Source organism: Ochotona curzoniae, unplaced genomic scaffold (genome assembly GCF_017591425.1).
Source record: "Ochotona curzoniae isolate NIBS_2020 unplaced genomic scaffold, NIBS_Ocur_1.0 contig_908, whole genome shotgun sequence".
Classification (NCBI taxonomy): Eukaryota; Metazoa; Chordata; class Mammalia; order Lagomorpha; family Ochotonidae; genus Ochotona; species Ochotona curzoniae.
Window position 1 is genome coordinate 36,222,409 of NW_024466607.1, and position 20,092 is coordinate 36,242,500.

The following is a 20,092-nucleotide window of genomic DNA, read 5'->3' on the forward strand; positions in this document are numbered from 1 at the left end:
GGAGTAGAGGCCATCATTTCCATTTTACAGATGAAATCATGTCAGCACAGTGCACTTAAGGCACTGGCCAGAGACCACCCTGCTTATAAACGAGAAAGCTGAGCTCCGAGCCTGGACAGTCTGGGCTCTCCTTCAGCCCCTGGGTCCTGCTGCCTTGTAGCTGATGGTTTGTTGACGCAGTGCGATGCTGCTGGTTCTACACATTTTTTCATAAAATGCTCCGTCTTTATTCAGTGAACCAGATGTTCATTTTGATATAAATTGCTGAAGCATACATTTATTCAGAAATTTTACCTTATTTGTATGTTCCCTAAAGTCATGTTTATTTGGTCTATTTTTAATCTGTTTTGCATTTAAGTAAGAAAAAAAGTTCTGCTTCTTTAAAATGTTAGTATCATTCTCATACTTTCATGTTTAGCATGTTTAAAAAGGTTTTTTTCCCCCTTTTATTATTGCTGCATTCCCAGTCTTAGTGATAAAACCAAAACTAAGACCCTTGCATGACTTGCCATATTTCAGATCTTTACTCAAAAGATTTTTACTCTGCCTTAGAGTTGGAATTACTGAGCATCCTCTGAATCCATCCCCCTTTAATGTCCTCCCTGTTTCCTCCTAACAGCTGAATTCTTTTTCTTTGTATTGTTTGTTTTCTTTTTTTCAGCAACGCGGCCACTTAGCATGTCTTACAGTTTTGACTTGTCAGGTAAAAAAAAAAAAAATAGAAAAAAGAAAGCATACACTGTTACACTTTTGTGGTTTCTGTGAGTGCATTTCTTCCATCAGCTTGCTCAAACATGGCAAGAAAGAAAATTGAAAGGCTTCTTTCAAATGTGGTCAGTGAAATAAACCTTCTGCTTATTTGATAGTGGTATAATTTAAACTGTTAAAGCTACAGTAAATCTGTTGCGTCCCATACTCTGGTTACGGGATGTGGCTGTTGTCTTTGGATGGTATGTCGTCTCCTTGTTCCCCTGACCCAGACTCTTGTAAAGCAATAATGCTAAATTCTAAAACAGGCTTTTACCTTAATAGAATTTAAAAAAAAAAAAAACACTTTAATTTCCTGTTCTCTGAATCACAGTCAATTTAACTTGCTGAACTCAAAACAGCTACCTCAGAGGCTGACAGGTGTCTTGGATTACTATGTCAATTTGAGAGATAGACACAGGGAGGTCTTCTATCCACTGGTTCGCTGCCCAAATGGCTACAAAAGCCAGGGGTTGGCCAGGCTGAAGCCAGAGAAGTCAGGAGCTTCTTCCAGGTCTCCCACGTTGACTACACGAGCCCAGACACTTGAACCGTCCTCCACTGCTTTCCCAGACACATTAGCAAGGAACTGGATTGTAAGTGGAGCAACTGGGACTCGAACCAGTGCCCATATGGGATGCCAGCATTGTAGGCACCGCTTACCCTGTTACACCACAATGGAGGCCCCTCTAGTGGCTTTCTATATTGGGTAAGAGGATAAAAATACAAGATCACTATAACGGCTTGGGTTGTAATATGTAATTATGACCCCCAAGTTTGTAGAACAGGTTCAGAGCAGTTTGATTTCACAGAAAGGGATTCATAATGAAATAAATAAACATTAGTATCTAAATATAATCTGTGAAATAAATCCCTGTTTTAGATTGAAATGTAAATGGGTGAATTTTCAAAGTCAACTTAATTGTAATGAATTATTTGGAAAATTAGAATTTTTCTTTTATTTTGGAAGCTGCTGTTTTGAACCTAAGTGAGATATTGGTACTAGTATTTTCTATCAGAATTTGATTTTTAATTACTGTGAAATGCTTCTTAAAATGATTTTTGGCCTATCATATGCAAATTTATATGTAAAAGTCATCTCCTATGTAAGACTATATACTGAATAGTCTCAAACTACAAAATTAGGTCCCATCAGTTTTTAAATCTTCAGTTTTCATTTTTATAGGCCTCAAGCACAACTCTTAACATTTTATAATGTTCATTTACTAGTTTTGACTGACCACTGAAAAGCTTTTTCTATTTTCTTTATCCATTTAGCGATTTTTATTTTTTATCAGTCCTTTGCAGAATTATTCTAAAAGAAAAAAACAAAAAAAAAACTTGATCCTGGGAAATATAACACTCAGAAAAGTTTTGGAACATGCGTGCTACTGCTAATCTCCAGAGGTTAGCAGCATGTGTTCTAAGTACCTCAGCTCTTGTGAATATGCGCTGAAGCACTTACCTGGAATTGAACTGTAAGAGACTCGCTGGCAACCCGAGCCATCATTTCCACTCTTGTGGCTGATGTAGGCGGTAGGCGTGCTCACACTCACACAGGTGTGCTCTGTGTTCTTGCAGGCTCTGTGATTATGATACTTACCCTCCTTGGTGTAAAAGGGTAGCAAAGAGTTTTCATGAGCTCTCACTGCTAATCATTTGCTATCATTTATTTTGTGCCTTAGTGTATTTTGTGGATTTTCAAATGTTTTCACTCCTGATTTTTTTTTGTGTGTGTGTGCTCTTTTCATGTTTTTCAGTGTTGTGTTTTAACTGTTAAATTTCCCAAATTACAAATGTAAAAGATTGATTTATTCTTTTAACTTAAATACAAAGATTGGAATGTATTTTCTAAGTTGAAAAAGTATCAAGCCAAACAGTAGGCATTTTTAATGTGTGGTCTTAACAATGACTGCAACTAAGTAAAGATCAAAGCATACTGAGATGTATTCTGCTACTCAAGTATGCCTTAGTGAAAACCATAGCAGTCCACTCAGAGGCAGTTATGGTAAGTATAATTTGTTTTTGCCATGCAAATATTGAATGCACAGTCTGTATTCAAGTCACATGTGCCCCAGCTGCATGGGCAGCAGGCGCACATCGAGCTACGATGAAAGGTCTTTGCTATAATGGACATGCGTTCAGATTCTGAACCTGAGCTATATATGGTTCCTAAAGCCGTACCTAAGTGCTTTATATCTGAAATGTTTTTACTTACCTGTAAATACAGACCTAGTATATAAGCAATATATAGGCAAAATACAAAGGCTAATTCAAGTGGGTGGTGTTTCTCATTTGATATATTAATTCTGAGGTGTTCACTTGAACAGCCATGTAATATTTAACAATCATAGGTTCAACAGATTATAAACGTGTAGAATGAGATAAACTCACACGTAGTACTTAGTTTAAATACAGTGCATGGACTGTCTGAAACCAAGGCAGCCTACTCTTTATTAGTTCCATTTCTCTCAAGACTCGAAGGTGTTGATTTCAGTAGTTTCAGCCAAAGAGCCAAAATTACGGTTATCAATCTCCATTGCCCAGTGTTGAGTTAGAAAGCTCCTGGACGGTTTTTCAAACCCCTGAATTGAAAATGAGATGGCTCACTGTAGCTGTCATTACACAGCAGCCTTCCCTAAACTCCAGTTCACATGCCATCTTTATGATTTTTGTCAGGCTTAAGTGCCAGCAGCACTATTTAAATTTTTTAATTTAATTTAATTTACATTAAAATTTCTTGAGCAGTAATACCCATAAAATCATAAATCAGAGCTAATTTTTTTCTCCACAATATATTTAGACAAATAAATGTATACATTTAATGTACACCGTTAAAACGAGATGCTCCTCTGTGTGTTTCCAGTAGCACAGCGCCACTCTTAGGAATCTCTCCCTGGTGAATTGGAAAGGTGAGACCAGCCTTGGGAAAGTGACTGTGAGGACATGGGCCCTTTGTCACACTCAGTGAGCGTGACTAGTTTGGGAGTGCACCGCTGTTGCCAGGGGGAGAATAGCAGCTTTGAAGGCATTTGTTTCTCCCTTAGAAAGTAAATTGCTAAGGAAGGCAAAAATGTGTGTTTCAATTATTTGTTCTCTGTTGAAAAGTTAGCTACTACAAGGGTTTGAACAATTCTGTAATTAATGTATAGTAAGAGATACTATAGAATATAACTTTAGGATATATATTTTACTTTTGAAGACTGTCTCTAACCACTTACTGTCTTCTTTCTTGAATAGGAATCAGGCTAGTCATTTGTTCTATTACTTTCTGTAAAACTTTTAAATTAACTTCTAAAATAACTTCTCCCTACATCTTATGATGACTTAGGAGACCTATCTTTTAATTTTAACTGTGCTTTCTCTATCAACTTTTGAAAGTATTCTCCTAATGCCTGGGAGGATAATAATGCAGTAAATGGAAGCGTAGTCAAGTTCTCTGTTAGACATTTTGCCCTGGGAGTTAGTGATTCATGGACGGCTGTGTCTTGCCCAGCCTTCCTTCCCCTTCATTTCTTTTTCTTTTCCTTTCACCCTTTCTTTCTAGCTTGTCCAAATCCTTTCTTCAAATTCAGGAAGGCATGTTTTCTGGCCTTCTTAAACTCTAAAACTGAACACAAATTGTAAATATTACTGACATAATATTCGCATTACTGACAGAATATTCATGGATTTTAAGTAACTTCTGTTACAGTGCTTTCTAATAATCCTAAAGCAGCAAAATGTGTCTTTTTTGCTTTAGTAAATCACAAATATTGCAATTTCTGCTTTACTACCTAGCATGCCCTTTACCCCAATTCCAGGAGCTTCATAGATTATTCCTGTGCAGAGAACAGCATTTCATTATGCTGATCCATAAATTAAATTATACAGTCACTGCTTTTTTTTTCTTTTAAACATTTCACTATTAAGGTTGGGTATTAAATCTAGTACATGCTTTAATTCCTTATTTGATATATTGAAAAAAATTGGTACCGCTTATTATTGAGTCATTGAAGACTCAAGATTATAGTACTAAAAATTCGTTTGTGCTGACAAGAATTCATGATTTCTTTGCCCCAACATTGATTAGCAATTGCTAACATTTATTGTGTGCTGCTACCTACACTAGGCACTATATTTCTTTTCTTGAGAGATGTATTATTTTTACTGGAAAGTCAGATTTACAGAGAGAGGGAGATAGAAAAATCTTCCCTCTGCTAGTTCACTCCCCAAGTGGCCACAATGGCCAGAGCTGAGCCAATCTGAAGCCAGGAGCCAGGACCTTCTTCTGGGTCTCCCATCATTTTTTAAAAGAATTTAGATCCTCTTCCCAGAAAGCTTCAGTCAGTAATTGGATAAAATTGTTTTTAAGAAAAAAATTTTTAAGTACTTATTTTTATTACAAAGGTAGATGTACAGAGATTTACAAAGGAGAGACAGAAAGATCATTCCCCAAATGGCCACAACTGCCAGACCTGAGCTAATACAAACCCAGGAACCTCTTCTGGATCCCCCACAGGGGTATGCAGGGTCCCAGCGCTTTGGGCCGTCCTCCACTGCTTTCCCAGGCCACAAATAGGGAGCTGGAATGGAAGTGAGCAGCCAGGATACAAATCAGTGCGCATGTTGGTCCCAGCATGTGCAGCACTTCAGCCATAGTCTGCCATACACGGCCCAAGGCACGATATTTCATATGTCATGATTGGCCTTTTTAATCCTCACTCCAGGGCCCGGCGGCATGGCCTAGCAGCTAAAGTCCTCACCTTGAACGCGCCAGGATCCAATATGGGCGCCGGTTCTAATCCCGGCAGCTCCACTTCCCATCCAGCTCTCTGCTTGTGGCCTGGGAAAGCAGTAGGGGACAGCCCAAAGCCTTGGGACCCTGCACCCCCATGTGGGATACCCAGGAGAAGTTCCAGGTGCCCGGCTTCGGATTGGCTTAGCATCAACTGTCGCGCTCACTTGGGGAGTGAACCATCGGACAGAAGATCTTCCTCTCTGTCTCTCCTCCTCTCTGTATATCTAACTTTCCAATAAATAAATAAATCCTCACTCCAGGCATTCTTCCATTACTGTCCCCACCTCCCAGAAGAGGAAGGAGAGTCGCACAACTAGCAGTAGATTTCTATTGTGAACCCAAGCAGTGGGCATCATAGTGCACTATATACCACTTCTTTCTCTCTTGTTTTATTGTTACCCATCAACATGTGAGCCTTCAACAATTTGAATTAGATTTATCAAAGGAAATGTATCCCATATTTTTCATGTTCACATTAATTACGCTTTTGGGACTATAGATTATTAGCTCTTTGGCTCTTTAAACTCAAACATTTCAGATCGTACAGTTACAGTCTTAGAAAGACTTTGTGCCTTCTGGGTCTTTCATCCACCCATCACTTCTGCCTTAGTTGCTATAAAGTAAAGCTAGCCTCTCTGAACCTCAGCTCCCTCCTCTGAAAAATTAAGAAATCAGAGTCTGGTATCTTTCTAATCTACACATGTGAATATACAGCTTCTCATTTTAAAGTTTCCTTTCATTGAACCTGACAGTTAATGTATAACCAAAGTCTCATGAGGCATTGCTGTGTTGTTGCTCCTCTGTGTTGTGTCTGTGGGACATGGAATTGCCTTGCCCTTATAAGGACTGCCCAGCACTGTTTGTTACCTTCCTTGGCTTAGGAAAGGTAAGGTTTTGCTTTTCTTTTACTAGATGTCACTACCCCAGAATCTCCAAAGAAGGTTGTGGAATCGTCTGTGGTGAATGGTGCTTTAACATCGCAAACAAAAGAAAAGGGATTACCTGCCACTCAGCAGCTGCTTGTGCAGCGTAAGAAGCTCCTCAAAGCCCCAACCCTGGCTGAACTGGACAGCTCTGACTCGGAGGTGAGGGCCAGCGAGGAGGCCAGGGTGCTGGCACGGCGTGTCGCCTCAGACTTTGTTTAGTGCCTTCCTATGTTTCAGTCAATAAAGTTGGGATTCAAATTTATTTACCAAGGAGGAAATCAAGCAGTGAGTTATTTGCTGTTGTTAGTAAAGAGCAGTATGGTGACTAGTTTATAGCATCAATATTAAAGTTTTCAATACAGTGTTAAGTTAAAAGCAGGGTTAAGATAAATCAACAATTTTAAAAAAAAAGGTTTATTTATTTTTATTGGAAAGTCAGATATACAGAGAGGAGGAGAGACAGAGAGGAAGATCTTCCATCGAGTGGTTCTCTCCCCAAGCAGCTGCAACGGCTGGAGCTCAGCCAACCCAAAGCCGGGAACCAGGAGCTCCTCAGGGTCTCCCGTGCAGGTGCAAGGTCCCAAGACACTGGGCCATCCTCGACTGCTTTCCCATGCCACAAGCAGGGAGCACAGGGGAAGTGGAGCTGCTGGGATTTGAACCAGCATCCATATGGGATCCCGGCACGTTCAAGATGAGGATCCTAAGCACTACGCTATCACACCAGGCCCTAAATCAACAGTTTCAAAGTTAAGATCCTCCCCTTTGTTTTGGAAAGGGAAAAGGTAAAGTTAAAACAAACATGTCAATTGTCAGGAGACAGAAGATCTTCCTTTAAAATAGGCAAATGCACACACAGCCATACCTGGGGTGGTTCTCTCAGTAATAGTAGTGGCAACAGAAAAGCCGCACACTCCATCATCCTCCACTTGCCCCTTGGAGGAAACATGACCTGACCATCCTTCATGATTCCAGTACCCACTTAACGGCTGCCACTGTCTGTGTCTTAGGCTCCATCTGCGGTGTCAGGGTCACATACGGCGTTGTCGCTGGTCTCCACTTCCTGTTTCTCAAAGTCAGCTCATGTAAAATGAAACTCACTTCCTCTCCAACACACACACACACACACACACACACAACAACCGGCTTTTCATCTTAGACCCATTACCCTAGTTGCTGGCTCCACCCTTTTCGTAGTCACCAAGGTTTGAATCTAAGGAATTATTCTTTAATTCTACTCTTGACTGTCACTTCCCCCTCAATGCGGCAGTATACCAGTAGCAGTTTTACCACTAAAGGTTTTTCAGGCAATTGAATGTCCTTATTACTGACTGATCCAGCCCATATCTCTCACTCCGTTTCTTCAGCAGCCTAATTATTCTTTTCTTTCCAAGTTCCATCTTGCACGCTGCCGGAGTCCTTGTCACTCCTGCTTATGATGTTGGCAAGGCTCCCAACACCTTAGAGGGATGAAGTTTGTATTCCCTAATGAGACTCATGTGTGTCAGGCCTTGTCTTGCTTCACACTGCCCTGTCGCCCCTTCTCCCCCTTTTACTCTCAGCCACATGAGGCCACTTGTTATTCCTACGCAAGCCGTAGTTCCTCTGCTCTGGCTTAGATGGTGTCTACAGACTCCCTGAGTCCCATGCCCTCTTCTTTCTTGCCCAATGAGCACATGGCTCACCTTCTCTTAGAAAGTCTTCCCTGATAGCAGCCCATCCAGACTCCTCCTCTGATTCCCAGACAGTCCCTCTCCTCTCTCTGTAACACCGGAGCACTTAACACTGGGTCTTGCACTCACTCACTTGTTTCTGTAGCTCCCACCAGTGTATAAGTGCCCTGAGTTAGGGGGCTTGCCAGGTTTGCCTGAGAGTCCTTGGTCCTAACACCCTGGAGAAGATATTCAAATATTTGAATAAATTCAAATTAACTTGTACTAACAATTGAAATTTAAGAACATGTCACCTAGAGAGATATGCACTGTCCGCTGCAGTAGCTACTCATGGTGTACCCATTAAGTAGTTTAAATTATTGCAACAGTTCGCTTCTAAGTCACAAATCTCAAGTGCTCACAGCCACCTATGGCTAACACCTACCATATGGGACAGTTCAGGCGACAGTCACCTCACAGTGTTTTGTTGGCTGGCACTGACCTGCAGCTGCTGGGGTCTCTCTCTCTCTGCTCCACCCCTACTCCACCCTGAGACAGGACTGCCCCTGACCACAGTCTGATGTACTAAGAGCCTCAGCACTCTGCTTCATGAGCTTCTATCTGAAGATGGAAGCCAACACCCAACGCCCAGATCCTGAAGGGATCTGCTCGTCCTGTCACTCTACTTAACCAGGAGGCCAGTGTCACCCAGCTGGAACAGGAAGTAAGCAATAATGTGCTGAGAAGAGCAACATTAAAACTGGACTTCTACTCCTCATCTTTGTTGTTAGCTGCTGGTTTAAACACAGGTAGCCCAAAGTTCCTCAGTCCCTGATAGTGGGTCTCAAAGTTTTTTTTTTTTTATTTTGTTTAAGAAATAAAGTGAATGATTTTAGGCAAGGGCATAGAAATAAACATATTCTTCCCTTCATTCTCAACTTTAAAAAAAAAAATCATGTTCTTTACGGCTGGTTATTGTAGTGCAGTAGATTAAGCCGAAGCTGAATGGCTTAGAATGGCTGCATCTCGTGGGGGAGTGCTTCGGATCCAGTTACACCTCTGCTTCTCATCCAGCATTCTTGCTAGTGCGCACCCTGGGAGGCAGCAGGTTCCTGCCGCGTACCTGGGAGGTCGCGTGGAGTTCCAGGCTCCTGGCTTTGGTCTGGCCCAGCCCTGGCTGTGGTGAGCGTTTGGAAACTGAGTCAGCAGAGAAGATCTCTCCCTCCCACCCTCGTTTCTTTTTCCCTTTCCCTTTCTCTCACTCTCTGTTACTCCTTCCTTTTAAATTGTTAAACAAATTCTAAATTAATGTTTTCATGTTTTTAAGTCCTGACATCCATCAAGGGTAATTTATGAAAATGTGTTCCTTTTTAATTAGTTTTGGGCGTTTTTTGTTTTTTTTTCGGTTGGTTTTTTTGTTTTTTTCATTTAAAAGAAAGAGTGACAGGCCCAGCGCTATGGTCTAGCGGCTAAAGTCCTCACCTTTAATGCACCAGGATCCCATATGGGCACCAGTTCTAATCCCGCTACCGCACTTCCCATCAGGCTCCCTACTTGTGGCCTGGAAAAGCAGTTGAGGACGGCCCAAAGCCTTGGGACCCTGCACCCATGTGGGAGACCCAGGGAAGCTCCGGGCTCCAGGCTTCAGATCAGCTTAGCTGCGGCTGTTGTGGTCATTTGAGGAGTGAATCATTGGACGGAAGATCTTCTTCTCTGTCTCGCCTCTTCTCTGTATATCTGACTTTACAATAAAAAACAATTTAAAAAAAATTTTTTTTAAAAATAAAGAAAAGGAAGAGTGACGCAGAGAAAGGCAGAATAAGTGCTCTTCTACCTGCCAGTTCACTACCATAAATGGCTGCAGTGTTTGGGGCTGGGCCAAGCCAGAGCGAGGAGCCAGTAACTGTCTGGAACTCCCACGCACTTGTAGAGTCCTTGGATCTTCATCTACTGCTTTCCCAGGAGCATTAACAAGGGACTGGATTTGGAAACAGAGTGGCCAAGACACACGTGTGCTGCAATATGGGATGCCAGTGTCGGCCTGTTGTGCCACAATGGGAGTGCCTGTATATCCCTTTAGAATAATAATTTTTAAAACAACCTGGGTGCCAGCATTGTAACATGGTACATGATGAATCACCACCTGCGAAGCTGGCGTTCCCTGTGGACACCAGTTCAAGTCCCAGCTGTTCCACTCCCAATCCTGGGAAAGGGAGCACAGGCTATTCCAAGTGCGTGTGCCCCATTCTCCCAAGTGAGAGGCCTGGAAGTGGCTCCTGGCTCCTGGGTCTGGCCTGGCCCCATCCTGGTCACTGGGGGAGTGATACAACCAATAGAAAATTTGGGGTTTGTAGTAATTGAAGTTTAGTAATATTTCTGTTGCTAAAACATAGCTTTGATGTAATAATATCACATTAGTTGTGTCATCCTAAAACTCTCATTAACATCAGCTGCTTTCAGATTATCCATCAGTTGGTTAAAGCCAACGTAGAAAATATCCGTTGTGAAGTCAGTTAATTAACTGAAATTTACACAGATGTGAAATGCCCGGAACTGCAGACCAGGTTCTCTGATAGCATGAGCTAGGAACTGTCCTTCACACAGGACCTGCACAGGGTCCTGGCTCCTGCTGACGGGACAGGGCACCAGGGCAAGTGCTCCAGCTGACGGGACAGGGCACCAGGGCAAGTGCTCCAGCTGACGGGACAGGGCACCAGGGCAAGTGCTCCAGCTGACGGGACAGGGCACCAGGACAAGTGCTCCAGCTGACGGGACAGGGCACCAGAGCAAGTGCTCCAGCTGACGGGACAGGGCACCAGGACAAGTGTTCCAGCTCCAGCTGACCAGACAGGGCACCAGGGCAAGTGCTCCATGGTTTTAGCCATCAGTGTGCCCTCTAACTGACAAGGAGAGTTGAACTCAGGATCTCTGTGTCTCTTCCAGGTCCAAAACTTGGCATTTATTCCCAAGAATACAAAACTAGAAGTTGCTGACAAATCCCACCTTTTGCTAATTCCTCATGTCAAGGAATTCCTAAACCAACATTGATTTATCTCTGATCATACTTGTTTGTATATAAATGGTCACAATACAAAAAAAGGTTTTATATAAATGTATACTGTATAGTTTGTTATATATGTAACAAAATATTACACAATCCTTCTTCATTTTGTAATTTTTGTTCCCTGATTTTTTCATATATCCTTTAGCACTTCTGTTGTTTTCACCAACTTTTTTTAGCCAATGCCACTCCATGTTTTTCCAGTCAGCTCTTTTTTTTTAAGTTTTTTTTTATTTATTTTTATTAGAAAGTCAGATATACAGAGATATCTTCCTTCCACTGTTTCACTCCCCAAGGGCCCAGTGGCCGGAACTGAGCCGATCCAAGCCAGGAACCAGGAGCTTCTTCTGGGTCTCCCATGCAGATACGGGGTTCCAGGGTCTGGACCATCCTCAACTGCTTTCCCAGGCCACAAGCAGGGAGCTGGAAGTGAAGTAGAACAACTGGGATACGAACCATAGGCTATATGGGATCCCAGCATGTGCAAGGCAAGGACATTAGCCACTAGGCTACTGTGCCAGGCCCTCCAGTCTACTTTTATAGAATATGTTCAATAAATGCTAACTATAGAAGCAGAAACACAATGGTCTTTGCCCTCCAGTTGCTTATAATTTAAGTAGGAAACAGTATATACACCCAAGGAGCATGGCAGGTGAACACATAGTGTCCGTCAGGCATGGTATCCGGCTAGGTTGTGTGTGACCAAACACCAAGAACTTGAGAGGCTGCAGAGGTCAGCGTAGTGGGTGTTGGAACACCAGTGATGCCAGGTAAGCTGGCATGAGGTTGGTTGTTCTGATTAGGGGAACACAATGCATGGCGGAAGTCTTTTTTCCGTGTGATGTGAACTTTACTGTGACGCAGCATGGTCACCTACTCCCCATCGCTAGGCCAGCTTTCCTGGGACAGAAGTCAGCCTTCTTCAGATCTCTCCCTTGCTCTGTGTAGGTGTCTGATAGTCCTTCTGACTCACTTGGAGAACTGTGACTGAGGTGGCACCTGTCAAAGGTCAAATAAAGAATAGGCTGGAGGGGCAGCAGAACCCAAATTTGAGCGAGGAAGAGTTACTGAGAAAAAGCTGACCTTATTCTTTTTCTTGCTTTTCAGTTTTATCACCTATTTCCTCATTTTTCTCCTCTCCCATTTAAGACATAGCTCACAAAGTGTTTGTTTGTTTATTTTAACAAAATGTGAGAGAAAGGAATCTATCCACTAATCCAACTCTGCAGATGGCCGAAGTTGCCAACTCTGGAGCTTGGAGCTACATCCAGGTCTCCTTTGTGAGTGTGGCAGCCCGAGACCTTGGGCCATCTTCTGCTGCTTTCCCAGATCCAATAGGAAGGTAAAGCAGCCTAACCAGTGGTGCCACAACACTGTCCCTCCTCACAAACTTTTTTCCTTGTTTTTGTAAACCATGAGACCACTCCTTCCCACATCTGATCTTAGACAGTCCCAGAACTTTGCCTGGCCACTGTTTAAGTTTTAAGATTTATTTTTGTTGGAAAGGCAGATTTACAGAGAGAAAGAGAGACGAAGATATTCCATCTACTGGTTCATCCCCCAAGTGGTTGCAATGGCCAGAGCTAAACCAGTCCAAAGCCAGGAACCCCCTCAGAGTCTCTCAACAGATACAGGGTCCCAAGGCTTTGAGCCAACCTCTAACAGCTCTCCCAGGCCACAAGCTGGTAGCTGAAAAGGAAGTGGAGCATCCTGGACACAAACTGGCACCCATCTGGGATGCCAGCATTTGCAGGTGGAAGATTAGCCAGTTGAACCATTGCACCAGCACCTCCTACTCCCAAACTTTTAAATGCCAAAATTTGCCCTTCCTACCATGTTTACTCAGAAGCACAATGTCAGTCACCTGGAGGAGGTGGGGCTAGAGCCTTTCCCGCCCACTCCTAGGCCTCAGAGAGCCAGGTGAAGTTGCTTTCTATCCTATAAGGTGAAGTATAGTGACAGCACTCAGCCAGGAGACTGCCCACCTGTCCTTCCCTGTACCATCTTTCCTGACCTCTGCACCTTGAAATGACAGAAAGAGGGACCAGAATCTCTTCTTAGGGAAGAAACAGTGACGTTTCCAACTGCAGACAGTACTGTTGACCACTGAAGCAGAAAACGCTATCTTGAATTTGTATAAGTTCCCCTAATAACTTATCAGGGTCATCCCAACACAAACAGTTTTCATAAAATTTTAAACAGAAACTCCCAGGCATGCAGATACCTGCTACATGATCTCAGTCTCTTTTCCATGAAAAAATTTACATTTTTCTAAAATGAAGCTTCCAACATTTCAGGATATCAGTCTGTACAGTTTGCATTTGATGACATTATTCACCTGAAATTTCACATTATTCATTTCTGCCTCTGAACTTTAAAATATTGCAAAGAACTTTTGTGATCAGTCTTATTGTAGATCAAGCAGCTTATAAAACAGAATGTTAGTGAGTTAATAGCATTATTAATTTTATGCTCAGTTGTCAGATGTTGAGTTGCTTTTTATTTTTCTTAATGCCCACAGATTTGGGTTTAATAAGGAAATGCATTTTTTTTTCCTCTCAGCTTAAGCAGTAGTTTCTTTGGATATTCAAACTCACATTTACAGTAAGCATTAACGGCACATAAGAATTGGTATATTTTGAATGTTTCTAGTGGTTAAATTGACCCCTAGTACTGACTCATTGGCACTAGCCAGAGAGCCAGAACTGAAATTAACTCATATTTTTGACTTACCACAATATCATGAGCATTTTCCCATTCAGTTAAACGCACTTTAACAACATGATATCTAATATCCTTGTGGTATTAGATCATAATTATTTGTTTACCAAAACCACATTTTTTAATTTTTAGAAATATATTTACTTTATTTGAAAGACAGAGAGATCATCTAATTCATTCCCAGATGCCCACAACATCCAGGCCAGGGCTAGGCAGAATCCAGGATCCTGGAACTCCAGCTGGATCTCCCATATGGATGCCAGGGATCCATGTTCTTTTTCTGGCCGCTGTTGAGCCATCATCTACCGCTTCCCAGGGAACATACACATTAACAAGAAGGTGACTTTGAAGTGAACGAGCCCGGATTGGGATAGGAACACACTGGGGAGCCGGACGCCTTTCCCTGGGGCCCCTATTTTGTAATATTTAAGTTGCTTCTAGTTGTCTGCTGTTGTAAGTTACAATTTTACAGTACGTTTTATGAATATTCTTCTGTTACAATGTTTCTCAGCAAATTTCTGGAATTGCATTTGCTAAATGAAAGAATGCACATTTTTATAGCTTTTGATGCATATTGTTAAATTCCTTAAAACTATAACAGCTTTTTATTTTTTTTTTAAGATTTATTTTATTTTTATTACAAAGTCAGATATACAGAGAGGAGGAGAGCTAGAGAGGAAGTGGAGCTGCTGGGATTAGAACCGGCAGCCATATGGGATCCCAGCTCATTCAAGGCGAGGACCTTAGCCACTAGGCCACGCCGCCAAGCCCTATATAACAGCTTTTTATTGAACTAACTTTGTGCTAGACTTTAGCTATGAATTAATTAGTCTTAATAAAGTTCCTAGAAGGTAGCTATAAACCTTAAGCAAAAGACACGAAACAGACACATAGAACAGTTATGTAACATCAAAGATTTAGTAAACATTAAGTCATGTTTGAAAACCAAATCTAACTCCAAGGGCTGCAAATCTCATGAACTTGCTAGTGTCCTATCTAGATATTTCACACTATTCATGGAAACACGGGATTAAAATGTGAGTTTTATTTGGTACCAAAAAATACTCTTGAAAATGATGTAGTTTTCCCTAATACACATTTTTCTTTTTTAGAATATCTTTGTCAGTATCCCTCATGCATATAGATTCCAGGTTTTGTTTTTAGAGACAGATGGAGCGAGAGATTCCATCTGCTGGTTTTCCCCCTAACTGGCCTCAAAAGCCAGAGCTACACCAAGCTGAAGCAAAGGGCCGAGAACTTCCTCCAAGCCTCCCTTGTGGCAGTCAGGGACCCAAATCCTTACCCATCATCGCCCGCTGCTTCCCAGGTGTTCACAGGGAGCTGGATTGTAAGCAGAGTCGCTGGAGTTTGAGCCAGCACCCTGATACGGGGTGTGGTCATCCCAGTCAGCGGCTTCACTTACTGTGCTACAACACCTACCCTTGGTGTTGGGCTTCCTTTTTTTTTTGCACCAAAATAAGCCATCTTATTTTTGAGAGAGAGAGAGAAATAGAATGACCCATAAACATATAGAGAGAGCTTCCCTCTTCTGGTTCACTACCGAGTTTCAACTGAAGCCAAAAGCTGGGAATTCAGTGCAAGTTTCCATGTGATTGGCAGGATTCCAACTCCCGAGCCACCCCTGCCATATTCCAGAGACTATTAGCAGGAAGCCAAGCACCCTTATGTATAAGAATGCTTCAAAAAATGTTTAAATCTAGAAGGAGCCTTAGAAATTGTGTTCAGTAGCATTACTTTTCAGTAAAAAACTAAGCCCAGAGCATAGTAGAAAAAAACAGAAAAGCCATGCAGTGCTTCGGTAGCACAAGCTGCGGAATTAGACCTCCCACATGACGAGGCCTTGTTCCATCACGCCCCTTTTCGATTCCTAGAAACCTAGCTTTGCTATTTTTGGCTTATCTTTAAAATTTTCTGACCTATTTCACATACAGTTTTTAAAGAAAAGATGAGTTCTCATTGTAGCCATATGAAAGTTTCCAGCAGGAAAGCTAAAAACGAGTTGTGTGTGAGCCCTCCTTCAGCTTCTCTTAAGGAGAAGTCAAGTTTCCATTCCTGTTAAGTGAGGTAGGTGTCCTGACGGGCCTCTGATGGGGTCCGACAGCTTCAGTGAGAATGCTACCCCTGGAGCAAAGCACAGTTCTGAACTGGAAGACCTAACCTGGCGAGTGGCAGAGGTGAGTCTTTGCAATTAGACAGTGAAAGCAAGTGGATTTGGAAATGAAGCCAGGCAGACCCTGTCCTTCAGACGGGCAGAGGGTGCTGCAGACATATGCATGTTTTTCCTTCAACTCTGACCTCTTCAAGTCCTCTGTTCTTCTGGGCGACTCTGTTACTCCTCTGAGCAAGATTTAACCCTGGAGAAAATGCATTTTCTTTTTTTTTTTTAAGATTTCATTTTATTTTATTTTTATTGTGAAAGGCTGATATACAGAGAGGAGAGACAGAGAGGAAGATCTTCCGTCCGATGATTCATTCCCCAAGTGAGCCGCAACAGCCGATGCTATGCCGATCCCCAGCCAGGAGCCTCTTCCGGGTCTCCCACGTGGGCACAGGGTCCCAAAGCTTTGGGCCATCCTCGACTGCTTTCCCAGGCCACAGGCAGGGAGCTGGATGGGAAGTGAGGCTGCCGGGATTAGAACTGGCGCCCATATGGGATCCCGGGCTTGCAAGACGAGGACTTTAGCTGCTGCGCCATCGCGCCAGGCCCGAGAAAATGCATTTTTAAGCAATCAGAAAGTTAAATATTCCTGCTGGTCATGGAGTTCAGGGACATAGGGCCATCCATGACTCCTGTGGAACAATTTAAAACGTGAGGCCTTCTTTGTACCTGCCTGTCCATTATGTCCCTCAAAGTACATCAGTTTTCAATACCAAATTAGCTATTTCCTCTTTACATTTTGATTTTGTTTCTTTTCAGTCTTGACTGTATGCTTTTTAAAACAGAGAAAGCAGCTGCTTAACACTTAACACTATTTTGAATGTGCTCCTCTCAGTTGTATCTACAAGAGTGAAATAAAAGTTTTCCGTATTATTGGAGGAAAGTCAGAATGTTAGTTTAAAATGTATATTATATTTACAGAAAGGAGGAGAGACAGAAAGATCTTCCTTCCATCCACTGGTCCACTCTCCAGATGGCCACAACAGCTGGAGCTGAGCCAATCCAGAGCCAGAAGCCTCTTCTAGTTCCCCCACATAGGAGCAGGGTCCCAAGGCTTTGGGCCATCTTCAACTGCTTCCCCAGGCCACAGACAGGGAGCCAGATGGGAAGTGGAGCATCTGGGTCATGAACTGGCACCCTTTGGGATGCTGGCACTTACAAGGCAAGGATTTAGCCGCTGAGCCGTCACACTAGGCCCAGAATGTTAGGTGAATTTAATTCACCTCAGCTGAAATTTCGATTCCCCTAGAATTATTTCTGCAGATACGTAAGTATTACTTTGAAAGGGGTAACTGAGGAAAGTCACTTTCCGTTCCCAGTGTTAGTCTGCAAAGGACCATGAGCAGTGTTTCATCCAGACTCATTTTCTAGATGAAAGAGCTGTTCGGAACGTTAAGCCGTGCAGCCAAACCTTTCCAACTAAGGAGTGGATCTGGCCCGCTGGAGCACAGTGAAGCTTGCTGATGAGCTGTTTTAGCTTCTACAAAGGATTTTCAGACCCTCAAGCATTGGGTGATGATTTTAGAGGTGGCAGCGGTGATGGGAAATCTGCCTTCATATTTCTATAGGACTTCACTTGAGAGCAGAGAAGGAAGGGAAGCCGCCCGCCCAAGGAGCGTCCCTCCCTGGGCTTACCCACTTTGGAGGTCAGCAGGCCCATGGGCAGAGCATGAGTCCTAGCACGAGTCACACTTTGTGCATACCACACAGCCTCCTAATCACAGATCCTCCATTTGATTACAAAAGGCTTCATTCTGACCAATTTGGTTATTGATACAATCAGTTTCTGTCAGTTTTCTCACAAGTACAGTGATATTTTCATTATACAGAAGCTTATTCCACAACTAGATTCCGTTTCTGGAAAAAGAAGCTTCATCTTTTAGCAACATAAAATTGGACTATAAGATGTTGCTGGGGGGCCCGGCACGGTGGCACAAGTGGTTAAGTCCTCTCCTTGCACGCCCAGGATCCCATATGGGCGCCGGTTCTAATCCCGGCAGCCCCACTTCCCTTCCAGCTCCCTGTCTGTGGCCTGGGAAAGCAGTCGAGGACGGCCCAAGGCTTTGGGACCCTGCACCCGCGTGGGAGACCCGGAAGAGGCTCCTGGCTTCGGATCGGCATAGTATCGGCCGTTGCGGCTCACTTGGGGAGTGAATCATCGGATGGAAGATCTTCCTCTCTCTGTCTCTCCTCTCTGGATATCCGCCTTTCCAATAAAAAAAATAATAATAAAAATAAATCTTAAAAAAAAAAAAAGATGTTGCTGGGGAAAATGGGCTGCTGTTTAAGGCGGGAGGACTGGAGTCTTTGTGCCTAGAAGTACTGTGTAGGACTCTTTTTTTTTTTTTTTCTCCTAAGGGACATTCTTGGCTCTCACTTCCTTTCCTTGTGACTTTCCATAAGCAGAAAGAGAGAATTGCTTGTTAGGTTTTTGGGAGATTGTTTGACCTCTACACTCCCCAGTAGATGGGCTGTGCTTGGATTGTGTGACTTGTTCTTTGCGCTAAGTTCCAAGAGCATAGAGGCCACCGTAGAGACCTTTGCTTACTCTGCCTTTTCTCTTCCCCCTCCTTTTTTATAAAGATTATTGATTTATTGATTCGTTTTAAGAGTGGGGTAAGAGCGATCTTTCATCTGCTTGTTCTTTTCCACAATGGCTATTTGGCCGGGGCTAGTTCAGGAGCCACAAACTCCATCAGGGTCTCTCTCCCACATGGGCGCAGGGGCCCAGCCACTTGGGCCGTTGTCCATTGCTTGTCCAGGCACATCAGAGGAGCTGAATCAGAGGTAGAGCAGCTTCGACTGGAGTCCACCCTTGTAATGGAATTCCATTATCACAAGGGCAGCTTAACTCACATGCCAAAATGCTTGTTTTTAATTACATCTTGTATATTGTGACTGGTTTTAAAGTAATGATTTAAGCAGTGACCTTTAGATGAGGCAAGTTTTTAGTGCATGGTTAATTATTTATGGCACCTTCCCTAAGGTCAAAGAGAGCTTTCACTATCTCACATATTTACAGAAGAACATATTTTTCTGATTTTCTCCTTTCTATGTTTGAAAATATTTGGCAGTATTATAAGCAGTCAAGTAAGAATTAGTGGTCTCCTAATTAATGTGTATCTCTTGTTACATGGTAGATAGTAAATATTTCATGAATAAATAGTGGACCTCAGTTCAGTCAAACAAATTAAGGTCTCTCTGGCAAGGAAAATTCAGATTTTATTTGGTACATCATAGACATATTTGTAGACTCATGTTTATTTTCATCCACTCATTCAAGAAACGCTTTTAAGAAGTAAGTATTGGCTTTGCTGCTGGGTGTGCAACTCTTAACAACACCTGCCCTCGTGGGACTCCTAGTCTTTTATTTTTATAGATTTATTCAGTATTCCCCTAATAATAATGTGACTGCATCTCTATGTGCTAGGCACTGTGCGAAGCCTTTCGCATGCACTGCCTCATCTCACACATGCCATCATCCTGTGGACCAAGGTGCCGGATATACCCTTTTACGGATGTAGCTAAGAGCCTTGTTCATCTCACTCTGCGAAAGGGCATAGCCGGTTCACAAACCCACACCTTTCTACCTTGACCCCTCCTAGTTTCTCTTTTGCTGACTTTGACCATTTGACATTACAATTTAGTACCTCCTGTAAAAATAATGATTCCTTAGTAAACTGTTATTAAGTGGTGTGAGAGCTCTGACGTCTAGGAAACCCTCCCTGTCTTTCTTGGCCATGCCTGTCTCAGGAGGACACTCTGCCCAAGTTGGTGAGCAGCAGCAGCGGCGGCAGCAGCACCAGCACTGGCAGCGGCGGAAGCGGCAATGGCGTGTCTCCCCCCAACCCTGAGGAGTCCACACCCGGAGCCGTGTGCCCGAGGAAGAGTAAGTGTGTGTGCTCCAAAGAACTGGAGTCGGACACCTCTGAAAACTTACTTGACTTGGGGCAGGGATCCCAGAGTTCCCTGTGATCTTTTTGGGTAAAAAAAAAAAAAAGAAGAACCCTGATGTTTTGCTAGTAA

At 42.9% G+C, this 20,092-nt stretch overlaps 1 protein-coding gene across 1 annotated transcript in view; it reads left to right on the forward strand.

The window, feature by feature from the left end:
* The window catches only part of SPIRE1 (spire type actin nucleation factor 1), a 153,055-nt gene that overhangs the window by 114,536 nt on the left and 18,427 nt on the right, over window positions 1–20,092 (forward strand). The window contains exons 10-12 of the mRNA XM_040994839.1: window positions 662–703; window positions 6,440–6,612; window positions 19,820–19,955. Of these exons, the coding sequence (XP_040850773.1) occupies window positions 662–703; window positions 6,440–6,612; window positions 19,820–19,955 (351 nt within the window). The remainder of the gene's footprint in view (window positions 1–661; window positions 704–6,439; window positions 6,613–19,819; window positions 19,956–20,092) is intronic.